This window comes from Neodiprion fabricii, chromosome 3 (genome assembly GCF_021155785.1).
Source record: "Neodiprion fabricii isolate iyNeoFabr1 chromosome 3, iyNeoFabr1.1, whole genome shotgun sequence".
Lineage (NCBI taxonomy): Eukaryota > Metazoa > Arthropoda > Insecta > Hymenoptera > Diprionidae > Neodiprion > Neodiprion fabricii.
In genome coordinates, this window is record NC_060241.1 from 8,990,504 (window position 1) to 9,005,184 (window position 14,681).

The following is a 14,681-nucleotide window of genomic DNA, read 5'->3' on the forward strand; positions in this document are numbered from 1 at the left end:
ATTTATATGTTAATTGAAAGCTAATGAGTCTTAGATTTCATTTCTATATGCATTTATGCTTTTTTATGATAATAATATTTTATATTTGAGTGTCTCATAATACCTACACTTACAAACTTGAACGTACCGGTGTATGAGACACTTTAGTCAGTGTATCTAGTAATACGCACATGTGCGTGTTCGTTTGTCCCGATTAGATGAGACAACGTATATTTATAAAGTTTTATATTATTAATGAGTGATATTAATTGTTAAAATATAACATTTGTATTGTATAGAGAATTGGCTTTTAGTACATTATTAAATATTTTCATATAAGTAAGTATTTTAAGTTAAATAACATAAACTTATAAACCTAACCTCAAATTGTGAAATTAAGTATTGACTTTACGAGAAAATTTTTTTATTTTTTCAATTAAATATTTTAATTTAATTTATAATATTTAACTGTATATTTTATTAATTCGTTAAATGTTTCAGATTGTATACCACCAGTAAATAACAGACAAATTAAAATAATAATCTGAGGTCATGGGAAATAAACAGAGATCCAAGGGGATAAAAAAAAATCACTCAAAATCAAACAAAACAAAAGTGTTGTGCTCAAATTCGGATAAAAAACCTATGAAAACAAAACTTAGAAGAAATAAATATGATCCATCAAATATTGAAAAAGCTCTACAAGCAATAAAAGATACAGGATTATCTATACGAAGGGCAGCTGCTGCTTATGGAGTACCTGTAGCCACGCTGGCTAGAAAAAAAAATGTTGGCCCTGAGAAAGCAAAAAATAAAACAGGTCCAGATACAGTTTTATCACCGAATGAAGAGGATAATATTGTTCAGTGGGTGCTGTACAGAGCATCAATGGGAGCTCCTGTGACTAAAACTGAACTATTGGATTGTGTACAAAGATATGTACAAACTATGGAAATCAAAACTCCGTTTACGGATAACCGTCCCAGTCGTCACTGGTATGAAGGTTTCCGAAAACGCCATCCTGAGTTATCCATTAGGAAACCCCAACATTTGAGTACTAGTAGGGCAGCTGTTAATCGTGAAGAATTGCAAGAGTGGTTCAAGGATTCTGGGAAATATTTAGAAAGTAAAAATTTATTGAATATTCCTGCCTCTAGAATCTTTAACTGCGATGAAAGTAGTATACTTCTGTGTCCTGACGCCGAAAGCGTGTTAGCTGAAAAAGGATCTCGTGCAGTTTACAAAATAGTTGATGGTGGCAAAGAATCATTGACTGTTTTATTCACGTACAGAGCAGATGGAACTCGTGCTCCTCCAATGCTTATGTACTCTTATAAAAAAAGTATACCTAAGAAAATAGTGGAAAATACTCCAACAGGATGGGGTCTTGGAGTATCGGACAGTGGCTGGATGACAACGGAGACCTTCTATGAATATATTACCAACGTGTTTTATCCTTGGTTACTTGAAGAAAAAACCGAATTTCCAGTTATTTTGTACATGGATAATCATTCTTCACACCTAAATTTACCCTTGGTAACTTTTTGTAGAGAAAAACAAATAGAATTGGTAATGTTACCTCCCAATTCCACCCATATTATGCAGCCATTGGATATTTCATTTTTCCATCCATTTAAAGAGACATGAAAAAAATGTGTACCGAAATGGAAAAACGAACATGGTGTTGGACAAATTAAAAAAGAAGATTTTCCTCAAGTACTCAAGTTCACGTTGGACAGTATGAAGAATGAAAAAAGTGTAGTCGTTAGTGGATTCAAAGGAGCTGGACTTTATCCATTTGACTCTAATGCAGTAGACTACGATATTTTACAGAAGAATAAAAAATCCAAAAAAACTGTTGATCGGCTGGATAACAATAGTGCAGATAGAAACGAAGAAAATCAACAGTTTTTGTTAAGTTTTGAAAAAAATTTATCGAAAGATATGCTTTCTGAATTTAAAGAAGCTGCAAAGTGTGGATCATGGAGCGGAGATCTAGAGAAGAAAGCATTATTCGATTACTGGTTCAAAATTTCTAATTATTCCACGGGTATTTAAAATAACAATTACGTCATTCTAATTTACAATCACTGACCTAATTACAATTCATATTTACAATTTTTTCTTCAAATTTTTTTAGAAATTTTTTATATACAATTTTTTTTATAATTTTTTTATATACAATTTTTTTTATAAATTTTTATATACTATTTCTCATTATGATTTTTAGAATGCGCTATATACAAAATGTAATTTTAAAACAATAGAATTTTTTACATTAATTTATTATAATTTATACTATTAATCATTTTTTTCAGTTAATTCGTTTAATTAATTCAGTATATTTTTTTTTAATACATACTTACACATTTTTAAAAATAGGTGTTACTACAAAACAGAACCCAGTAATCAAGAGTATTGAAATTTATAATGATCATCATAATCAAGACAATTTAAAAAACGACTTAAACACTAATAAACCTTATTTATCAAATGATATTGTTTCAAACACTAATTCTTCTACTGATTTTCTCTATCCGATTGATCAAGAACTACCTAATTTGAATGTTGAAACAATCAATTCGTTAAATAATAACAAAGTATTGGAATCTATCATTATTAACGACAATGATTCTAGTGTGATTAACTTTGAAGAAACTAGTACTACTGATGATGGAAAAATTTTAGAGTTTATATTAAAATCTGGTCAAGTTAATAATGAAGAACAACCAACTGATAACGACAATGTAATACAATCTACTCTTTCAAACTTAAATGAACACAACTTTATTGAATTAGCAATTCCTGTTGTTTATGACAACTCGATTGTACCTGTACAGCATGGAGAGATTACAACAGAACTCACGATTACTCATCTCAAAGATCCGGTAATTAATGAAAATCATCAAGTCGGTACGTGAATATCATACTTATTATTTTTATGTTTAATAAATTTATATTATTAATGTAATTGTTTTCTTAGAACTCGAGAAGGAAAATTTAAATGGTGTTTCTCAAAAAACTGGCGTACATCATTCTATTGATGAGACTACATCAACAGCTATTGATAAAGGTAACATAGAATAATTACTTATGAACTATTTTTGAAAATAATTGACAAAATTAAGAGAAACTCTTATTTTTAGATAAGTCACCGAAGAGACCATTTAAGAAAATATTTACTTTACCGGTGGATTATTTACCAAAAAAAAAAAAGAATTAAACTTGAAAAATCAGGCAAGTCAAAGCTACCATCTGTGGGAACCTCCGATGAATGGTACCAGCAACAATTGGAAAAGGACAAAAAGAAAAAAATGAAAGAAGAAAAACAAAAACATAAAAAAAAATTGCAAGAAGAAAAAAAAAAACTAATGGCTCAAGTTAAAGAATTACAAAAAAAAATCAAAGAAGAAAAATAAATTTATTTATATAATTTGTGTTGATTAGTCGTTTAATTTCTGAAAAATCTATTATTTGTTGTTTAAAATCTGAAATAATTTCTTATTTTATAATTATAATGATCTCAAATTAATAAATACATAAAATATATTCGATCTTTTTTATTTCTTAAGTGTCTCAAAAATAGGGACCTGTGTCATGAGACACTGGGGACATGTGTCTTTAAACTGTCTCATAAATAGGGTCATAGAGGTTGCCTCCAAAAAAAGCTTATTTTTATTAATTTTGAACTTAAAATTTATTATTAACAAGGAATATTGGCTAAATAATCATAAAATTAACAGATAACACAATAATAATTGTGTTTTTCATTCAAATATATTTTATATTACCGAGAATGTTCGACCTACCTCGAAAAGTGTCTCATAATGGGGACTTTTACCTTAATAACACCCCAAATATGCTCGCCGCACACGAGGCCATGAGAAAATGGAATCTAAAATTTGCAGGAACGCGTAACGAAGATTCGGAAGCTTTCTTAACGCGAATAGAGGAGGGAAGAACCTTGTTTAATTTCCGCGATAATGACATACTTAATAGTCTCCCGTTTTTCCTCTCTGGAGTAGCTTTATACTGGTTCCGAAACAAACGACCTCAATGGCACGATTTCTCCGTTTTTGAACGCGCTTGGCGTCATAGATTCGGTGATCCGAACTTACAGTTCACATTGCGTGAAGAGATCCGTAACCGTACGCAAGGCGAAAACGAGCCAGTCGTCGATTACATCACATATATGGATTATACCTATCGAAACCTGCTACCGCGTTTTCAAGTATTGATAAGAAGGAGAGATCTCGAAGATCTAGATGATTTAGAGGAGACCGCCCGACAACTGGAGACGAGTTTCGCGGCAAGTAATAGATATCACGCACCACCGACTCCCGAAAGCTCACTGCTACCGGAACTAGCATATCGCGGAACCCGCGCTAACTCCCGTCAATCGCGATTCGCGTTAGCCAACTTACATCTAGAGGACGAACCGAACGAAAACATTAATACTGCGTATAAAACATCTATTCGAGAAAATCGATCAAACTCGAACGTCAATAGAAAACTCCCGGATCCTAGACCTGACACGCGTTATAACCAACGACCACCTAGGAATAATACCGGCAACTGGAATCATTACCGTCAGAACGAAAACCCGAATAACGTTACCTCGCCTGTAACTTCTACCGCTCCGTCTACCGGTTCCAATCCGTTTCTACCGTCTACCGATCAAATAACTGCACGCACACGCCCCAGAGTTGTGTGTTACAATTGCCAGCAACCTGGACATCATCAGAGACAATGCACCGCGCCGCGCACAAAATTCTGCTTCACGTGCGGATTGACAGGACATACCCGCGCCACATGTCCCCGGTGTGCGGAAAACTACCACGGGAACCGCGCGCAAGGGCAACCTCGGAACCCAGACTCACAATAGAGCCCAAAACCTCGCTCGAACAAATTGTCAGACCTTGTTCTTTAACTACCGAAATTAATAATACTACCGAAATTAATAATACTACCGAAATTATTGATGCTACCGAAATTATTGATACTACCGAAATTATTAATATGTACTACTACCGGTCCACCTACTGAACAAACTGACTTCTGCATTCCAGTCTACCCGCTTGTGACGGGTTTTGAGTCCGCACGAATAATATGGGTGGGGAAGACAATTAGAGACGGGGCGGATATAGTCGGTAAAACTTAGTGTGTATTTTTTTCTTTTGCACCAGGGCTCGACTTAAATTAAGATGTACAAAAGGGTTGTAGACGTAAGCGGTGGCTGATCACGCCTCAGCCCTTAGCGTTGCTTAATACTAACTTACAGATACGCGCGCAGGGGGGGGGGGGGAGGAGTGTGGGGGGTGACGGGGAATGTGGGGTCGGAAGGGTTGATATGGCGAGGGGAGGGTGGTGTAGAGTGACGGGGAGTGTGTGGTAGACAGGGTTGGTATTGCGAGGGGAGGAGCAGATCGGCGATAGAAGGCAGGCTAACCTGGTGACGTCGACGTGTGTGTGTGGAGGTCTCGAGGTGCGGTGGAGGGTAGCTGGGTGTTCGGTGTGTGTGTGTGTGTCGGTGACTTTCTCTCTTTCTTTCTCTCTCTCTCTCGCTTTCGCTCTTAGGTTTGGTCTACGCCGGTGTGGCTGCTGCTACGGCCGTGCTCGTACTGAATCTCGCGCTCGGCTCTGCCGAGCGTCGGGGGGCTTCGATGATGTTCGGGTCTTTTCCGACGGGACAGGGCTCACCCGTTCGGCTCTTCCCCGCGGGTTTGGGGTTTGTTGTGACTTGCACTCTAGGTGCAACGTCACACGCTTCACGGGAAACCACTGTTATTTCTGATTCTCAAAATATGCGATTTACGTGTAACGGCTTTATTTGATTGCGGTTCATCACGAACCTTTGTAAATTTAAAAACTTCGGTATTGATCGAATCGAGAGGTTTCTTAATTCAAAAATCTCATAACGGAGCAGTCGTAACGGCCGCCGGCCGAAAAGCTGACGTCACGGGTGAAATAATCGTGCCGATAGAATTGGAAAGAACTACCCGCGATATTCACGTTCGCGTTATACCTTCCCTTAGCTTTGATTGTATAATAGGTCTAGATTTCATTTACACATTTGATATAATAGTAGATTTTACAGAACCTAGTTGGTCATTCAAGTATAATTTTCCCGTAACTTATAAATTTCAAACGTACTCCCGATTTACTCCCGATACACAATGTAACGGAATTGTAGCTCTGAACGACGAGCAAACCGTCAAATTACGGAATTTACTAAAAACAGAAATAGCTCCAGCGTCCGATAAAATAGGTGCGACTAATTTGGCCACCCACCACATAGACGTAGGTGACCATCCCGCGGTTAGACAACGAGCGTATCGGGTATCGCCGAAAATACAAGAAGCTATCGATGAGGAGGTTGATAAAATGCTCGCTAACGGAATTATCGAACCCTCGCATAGCGAATGGGCAAGTCCGATTGTAATGGTTAAAAAACCAAATGGCTCCTACCGTTTTTGTATTGACTTCCGGCAAGTAAATCAGGCATCCAAAAAGGACGCGTATCCGCTACCGCGAATGGACAGCATTCTGGACAAACTCCGATCCGCCCGGTATATTTCGACTATCGACCTAAGTCAGGCATATTTTCAAATCCCTTTAACTCAAGCGAGTCGCGAGGTAACTGCTTTCATTGTTCCCGGTAAAGGACTTTTTCACTTTACGCGAATGCCGTACGGATCAACCGGAGCACCGGCGACGTTTCAACGGTTGTTAGATCGCTTAATTGGACCAGACATGGACCCATACGCTTTCGCCTATCTGGACGACATTATCATCGCCACAAAAACATTTGACGAACATGTCGAGTGGTTACGACGCGTTTTACGAACTATCCGACACGCGAACCTCACGGTCAACCCTGATAAATGTGAATTTTGTTGCTCTGAAGTTAAATATCTCGGCTTTCTAGTTAACGAATATGGGTTACAAATAGATCCAGACAAGATAGCTCCCGTTGTAAATTATCCGGTTCCAGATATAGTAAAACAACTACGTCGATTTTTAGGAATGGCTTCTTGGTACCGATGGTTTATCCCAAATCTCGCCTCGATAACCGAACCACTGACGCGGCTCTTGCGAAAGACCCAATTATGGACTTGGGCCGAATCACAATCTCTCGCTTTCAAAGAAATTAAAAATCGACCAACTACCGCTCCGACGTTATCGTGCCCCGATTTTAATAATCCTTTCGTCGTACAAACTGATGCTAGTAATTGCGGACTAGGCGCTATCCTAACTCAAACCGACCAAGACGGAGAACACGTGATCGCATACGCGAGCAGAGCCCTATCGGATGCCGAAAGGGAGTACTCCGCTACCGAACTAGAATGCCTCGCCGTTATCCGGGCAATCGGAAAATTTCGCCCGGATATCGAAGGGTACCATTTCACGGTCGTGACCGACCATAGCAGCCTCCAATGGCTTCACAAGCGAAAGAATCCTACCGGTCGATTAGCTAGATGATCACTTGAATTACTTGGCTCTGATTTAACTACCGTATACCGCAAGGGCGCCTTGAATCACATGCCGGACGCACTCTCCCGAATCCCGGAATCTGACGTCACTTTAAATTCATTTTCTACCGCCGATGAAGCTACCGCCACTATCGTACCAGATCAACTAACCTGATACGACCGCCGGAAACGCGACGTCGAAAACACTCCCGGAAAGTTCCCGGATTGGAAAATCGAAACCGGTCACCTATACGTTCGACGCACGGACCCTTTAATCGGCACGTTAGTACAAGACTTAAACGCCTGGAAATTAGTCATACCCGAAGAGCAACGCGAAACCGTTTTACAAGAAGCTCACGATGACCCTCAGTCCGGTCATCCGGGAATAGAGAAGACCTACCGCCGTTTAGCTACCCGTTATTATTGGCCCGGAATGTACCATACCGCTACCGAATACGTGAGAAAGTGCGATACTTGTCAAAAATGTAAAGTGACCCAAACTGCCCCCGCGGGTTTAACCCTTTTAGTGCCGGGCGAAATGGAGGTGCCTATGCGAGAAAAACCGGCCGAATTTCACAGTTTTACAAGGGTTCGGGAAAATGCTTATAAAAACCAAACGAGAAACGATATTTACATGATTCAAAAAGCTGCGTATTATAGATGAAATACAGAACGAAACAATGACACTAGTTTTTTTGTACTCATTTCAGAATTATAGAAAAAACAAAGGTATATATGTTTATAAATGAAGTAAAAGTTGAGTTCTCTCGTACAAAACGTGTTTGCACATACAAACAGCCATCTTTTCACCACAATTTTATATGGGTCAATTATAATGAAGCATATACTTTGTATTTCCAATATATTTTGTAACAAGATAAACAATATCACATAACAAAAATAAAACATAACTTGAAGGTACACGGTAGGCGCCAGGCGGATTATCTCTTTCGAAATATGTAATTGTTATCGGTAATATAACATTGCTGAAACAAAATTATGTTGTCATAAATATTTATATATATATTGCAAATGTGTAAAATTTTGTTATTGCAACTCACACAAATAATTTATTTAGCATTCGTGGCTACTAATGCACACTCCATGCAATCCTTTGTTGCACTTATTGCAAACTGTGCGTGATTTTCTCTTTGGGCCACCATCCTTTCTGCTGCACACCACGCAAACCCTTTCCAGTTTTCCAGGCAGTTTCCGTACACCTATGCGGGGCACATTTGTTGAAGTTTCCGCTAATGGTGTGTCGTGTGCTATCCTCTTTAGTGCCAACCATTCAGTGGTTATCGACTGGATAACATCAGTAATGAATTCCAGTCTTGTTTTGGTTTTGCCGTCTGTATTGTGCCGATATAATATGTAGGCATTCAACACCATTCGGGAGAAAATGGAGAAAACTACTTTTTTCCAATATTTGATGGCTCTTCTTTCATCTAAGTATGAATATAGCATCATGTCTGACGTGTCTACGCCTCCCATGTGTTTGTTATATTCAGCTACGATTGCTGGTTTTTCGACCTGTATTTGTGCATTCCTTTTCCTGATTGTAGTCGTTTTGTTCTGAGCCTTCTCAAATGTGGACATCAGTAAAACATTTTTCTTCTGCGACTTTTTTTCCCGGTACGCTAATAGTAAGACTTCATTATTTCGGGCGTACTTAGATGCGCCCTCTTGCAATTTAGTCTTCATAAATGATGGAATATATTTCCTGTTGCTGCGGATTGTGCCAGTCAGATATGTCCCTTTTTCAAACAGTGCTCTTGCTAAGGGAATGCTTGTAAAAAAGTTGTCTGCTACCACGTGATAGCCTTTCATAAAATAATTGCCCATATTCAATAATTTATGAATCACGACGTGGCCAAGACCATTCTTCTTTATTTCTTCTTTATCGGTTTGATCCCTAGCTCCTCTATAGCAGAAGAACGATAAGCAGTAATGGGTAACTGCATCAGTCAACATCCAAAACTTGATACCCCACCTGTGATGCTTTTTATTTGGCAGATATTGAATCAACGACGTTCTACACTTCGAGCCGACTAATGATTCGTCAATACTCAGATGTTGGTTAGGCGAATAATGAAATTTGAACTTATTGTTTGCATGGATAACGACTGGTTGAAATTTCGCTGTAGGGTCATATTCTGGATTATCACGTGCTGGTAATTTTTCATTGTCTACTACGTGGAAAAACCTACAAACTAATTGAAATCTGTTGCGACTGAACATTTGGCCAAACCATGGGATTTGTCTGTGGTTTGTTGACCAATAACTGAAAAGTGTCGGTCTACGTGTTATACCCATTTCCAAGAGCACAGCAATAAAAGCCCTTACTTCTGAAACTGTGGTTGCCTTCCACTCTGTTGTTCTGGATCCTGAGGGAACATTGATTCTATTGAGGAACTGCCTGGCATATCGATTCGTCTCATTTCTCAATAAGCTCAAAAATTCTTCCGTAAAAAAAAGATCAAAATACGCTCTCGGCATGGAATTTCTTGCTGGCATATGTTTAGGCCCAGCAATCTCCATAAATTGTGGGCGAGGATTATATTCGCTGTCGTTGGCCACGGTAACTTCACGGAAATCTCTCAGCTCTTCCTCGGTATCGTTTCCCTCTAATTCTGATTCGCTATCATCGCTCGCTTCACTATCACTGTAGATCCTACGTGGATGCCGACTTCTTGGTGCCACGATTTCTTCCTCGTCACTATGTGCTAGATTCAACTGGTCAACCATTCGGACTATTTCCGCGTCATCCATGACGGGTTTTTTTATAAAACGGTTGATGGTAAAATTTTCCTCAAAAGCAACAATGTTTGACACAAGCGAAAAACAACGGTAATAACACAAAACACGCTTTCAAACTGTAAATGGGACGAAATATACTGTTCACATCAACGATCGTGGAGAAACTAACTGATCCTACGTTTCGCTGCGGCAATGCGATGTTATTTTGTTATAATAAAACACTGTCGACAAGTACCGATAAGGGTCCAAATCCACAGCGATTTACGCTGCAGATCGAATATCGCCTGAGTGGCGACCATCGGTGTTTATGTTAGACTTCGGTACCTCCAAGCGATAGAAAAAGGTCGTCGTCCACAAAGAGTTAAAACGAAAAACTATTTTTCTTAATTCTCTCATAGTGAAATTAGATCATTTATAACGTATTACAAATTTATTTTGAGATAGAGTTCTCCCGTAATGCGAATAGTAAAGCGCTACGAGGCGCGGGCCGATATATCGGCTCTGGCACTTCTCGCGAGTGTAGCAGGAGCCGATATATCGGCTCCCGGCACTCAAAGGTTTAATGGGAAGGCGCGTCGTAGAACAACCTTGGCTCGTCGTAGCAGCCGACATAATGGGACCATTTCCCCCGAGTAAATCTGGCTTTGCGTACGTACTGGTAATGCAAGATCTCTTTACCAAATGGATCGAACGCGCTCCCCTTAGAAAAGCTACCGGACAAGAGATTAGTGAAACGTTCCAAGATTTAGTACTATCGAGGTAGGGAACTCCCCAGGTATTGCTCACGGATAATGGAACGGAATTTAATAACCGTACAATCAAGGAACTTGCGGAGGCCCATGGCCTAAAACATACCACGACACCACCGTATCATTCACAAGCCAACCCGGTCGAAAGGGTTAACCGCGTTCTAAAGACCATGATAGTTACCTTTTTGAACGACGATCACCGAGAATGGGACCGACACCTCTCAGACTTCCGATTCGCGTACAACACCGCGCACCATACCCCACTCAATACAAGTCCCGCTTTCCTAAATCTAGGCCGCGTACCCGAACCGATTAATTCCTACCGACGATCGGCTACCGATAAAATCGAGATAGAACCCACACCTCCGAAATTATGGGCAGAGCGAATGATACATATCCAACTTCTTAGGGACTGGGTCACGGAAAACCTTGACAACGCCTTCGCTAAGCAAGCGCCATACTATGATCTCCGACGGCTAGATCAAGCTTTCGCTGTGAACGACCTTGTGTTAAAACGACAGCATACGCTGTCGTCTGCTACTCAACATGTTGCTGCCAAACTGGCGCCAAAATTTAGTGGACCCTACCGAATCTCCCGTTTTCTCTCTCCGGTGGTGGTTGAACTACAACAAGTAGATGGGAATAATGTAGTGGGAAAAGTGCATGTAAAAGCCCTGAAGACCTGTAGAACTCAGCCTTCGTAACTCAACAGCCAAGCCAAAATCATGGGAGACGAGGCCCCTTCGCCTGCCTACGTCCTGCGCGGCTGGCGCCGGCTGGAACCGTTTGCAGACTTCATCCGATTTATGCCTATGTGGTGCCCGGACCTCGCTCACGAGATCCGGCTGGTGTACCTCGAGGCCGAGGAGGACTGCCGAATACTTCAATCGGCCCAAGCGGCCCGGGGAACTGTGCGAGAGATGCCAGAGGGCGTGGACCAGGCCGTCCAGACCGCACCACTGGATGAGACGGTTGCCTGCCCGCCGTGCTGCTGCCGCTGTCGCGATCCCTCTCCCGTTCTAGCTTCCTCTACCGAACCCTATCCGTCTACCGTTTTCACCGCCTCTCCCGACTCCACCCGTACTACCGATTCTTCCGATACTACCGTCCCCCTTCACTCCTCATCCTCCTTCCTAGTCTCCTCTCCCGAAATAAGCGACAAGCAGGAAGAGGCATTCAACGAGACCCCGCTATCATCGACTAGCCGCAAGCCGAGGCGAACGGTCAGCTTCGCCGAGTCCGGGGCCGTCAAAAGGGACACGACCAGGCCACTACCATCACGGTCTGAGTCGCCAGACTTCGGCTTTACGCCGAAGGTCCGTAAGGACAAACCTAAGGCCGCAGCTGCTTCACCACCCGCACCATCCACATCGGCACCAGCGCCAGCCCCGGCGGTACGCGACCCCCGGGCATGTTGTAATTGCGACGAGGTGGGACACCTTGCCCGTCAATGTACGAAGCCGAGGCGGAAGTTCTGTTACGGGTGTAAGCAGCCCGGCTTTACGAAAGCAGAAAGTCCGCGGTGCCGCGCCGGTTGGGCGCTCGACTTCTTAGAGAGATATCAGGTCCGGCCCCGCAAGGCGGACAACCCTCGTTTAACGGGCCCACACCAGCGCCGGGAGCCTAAGGATCCGCCACCCTAAGTAAACCCATTTTTTTTACCACCGATTTTTCTTATCTACCGTATCTACCGCCTCTATCGATTCTACCGCCTCTATCGATTCTACCGCCTCTACCGATTCTACCGTCTCTACCGTTTTCAGCTACCGTCAACCTACCGTAAAGATCTAACTCCATTTCCGCAACGCTAAGCTATCGGAAAACTTAACTCTACCTTCACCGTTCGAGTCATTGTCTAAATTTCACCTGATTTCTACCGTCTGATTTATCCTCAAATGCGTAACTTCATTTCTACCGTTTTAAGCGACCGTGAAAAAACTCCGATTCTGACTTATTCCGTCGACGTTACCTGTCTCGTAATCACTCTAAACAACCCTCTATATCAACTGATTTCTCGCGAAAACCGTCACTGACTGAGGTAAGGGCAAAAACTCCTGAACCGACAGCAAAAACTAACAATCAACGCTCGGATGTACGAGCCAAAATTACCGAACTCGCCTTTCGTGTGATCTTTTACCATACTCTTCTGATTTTATTAACTGACGCACACTATCATACGTTAAAAACTACCGAAGCATACGCGTTTTCCGTTTCTATCGTCTCTTACGTAATTTCCGTTAATTCTTTTTGCTAGTACTGTCAATGGACAACAAAACCAATTATTCGTTAGTTTACGGGTCAGCCTCCATAATTTCTAATGAGAGCCTTCGTGACATTACCTAGGTAGAAGACCTGCCCGGTCTCCCCCTGGGGGGAGGGAGTTGTAACGTGGCGTTTCAGAATCGCCCGTCACAAGGGCACACAACCGTTATTATATTTAGCTTACGCGTCCTCAGCAGGGTACTCCAACCGAACTTGAGACAAAATAGGCAATAACTACTTTTAACTAATTCTTTTCTGTGAATTCTTTATTTCGCGCTTCGGCGCAAGCTAATAAGGTACTTGGACGACAATGATCCCGACCAACAAGGGATCACTAGCTACCGTTTGCAGCTCTTGACGACTACGCCTACCGACGGTCTAATCAGACTATACTGGCTACCTTGGTGCACGTTTATATACACCTGGGTAGCATCCACCCGTACCATCCGTATCGCCTCGACTGCCGGTGAACAGGGAGATAAAAATCCTTCCGGCGGCCGAGCGTACCGTTTCTCGAAGAGGAACCAGCCGCCAGCTCTATCGGATGCCGTAAGGTTGGCGTGAAGGGCAGACCGTAGCCTGCCATCCTTCGACTTACCGGCCTGGTGCCGGACCGACCCCAAACCACTACGTTCAGGTTGATAAAGCCATCGTTCCGAGGATCGACGCTGCCTTCCTATCGGCAAGGACTAACTGTGTGGGTCGTGGTCGACGGTTTGGCCAACCGTCTGACTGCACGACCTCAGATACAGGCAGCTAGCTACTGTCAGTGCAAAAAGCCGGTGGAGGTGAACAATGAGGCGTTACTCTCCACTCGGTAACTTTGGCCGAGGGGCACCCTGTGTATGCCTCTGTCAAAGAAGTCCCCAATGATAGGCAGCCTGGACCGTAAACCGAAGCAGCTACAAAATCGTCCGAGTTGGTGTCAACGACGAAATCGCGAGCAGCACATTACGCCACATCTAGCGGTAATTTTGGAAAACGTATGACCACGCCGTAACCAATATTTGCCACAGGGGGATGGCCTATTTGCGGTGGGGGTCAACCAACCAGTCAAAGAAGAAGAATCACCTCACGACAACCGCGAGATCGGCGAGCCGAACTACGACCTCCTATTCTACGCTTGACCTGCTGAGCGACAGCTTTGTTTTCCGCATCCTTCCGATTATTCTCTCGATTTGAGCTACCGATCCTTTTTCCTTTTATTCCACCGTTCTTGTATCTACCGTTTTTCCATACTCTCTATTGTTGCACTATCGTGAACTTCCTCCTGTAAATTCAAGTCCTTTCCTTCCTTGCAACTTTTGTTTTATTATTCCAAGTTTGATTTAAATTAGAGTCAGTTTGTGTGCCTGAAGTCAACAGTCAAGGTAAGGCTTCTGCCTTTGAAGTGTATCGTTACGAAGTTGCTCATAAATTCTATTCTTTCTTATGGTATTTATCGACTTTGTGTGAATCA

The 14,681-nt window shown here is 42.0% G+C and overlaps 1 protein-coding gene and 1 long non-coding RNA gene across 2 annotated transcripts; both read left to right on the forward strand.

Annotated features, from left to right (window-relative positions):
* Positions 1-259: 259 nt before the first annotated feature.
* Positions 260-1,626, forward strand: LOC124177621 (tigger transposable element-derived protein 1-like). The gene is made up of 2 exons (XM_046560179.1): positions 260-318; positions 481-1,626. Exon 2 carries the CDS (start codon positions 532-534, stop codon positions 1,624-1,626), a length of 1,095 nt encoding a protein of 364 aa, XP_046416135.1. The 5' UTR covers positions 260-318; positions 481-531.
* A 918-nt stretch (positions 1,627-2,544) lies between these two features.
* On the forward strand, positions 2,545-3,341 carry LOC124178701. Its single transcript, XR_006869879.1, has 3 exons — positions 2,545-2,892; positions 2,963-3,052; positions 3,126-3,341. It is a non-coding gene; the product is annotated as an uncharacterized LOC124178701 (long non-coding RNA).
* The last annotated feature ends 11,340 nt before the right edge of the window (positions 3,342-14,681 follow it).

Coding starts and splice junctions, on each gene's coding strand:
- LOC124177621 (XM_046560179.1), top strand. CDS start 532: ATGGGAAATAAACAGAGATCCAAGGGGATAAAAAAAAATCACTCAAAA.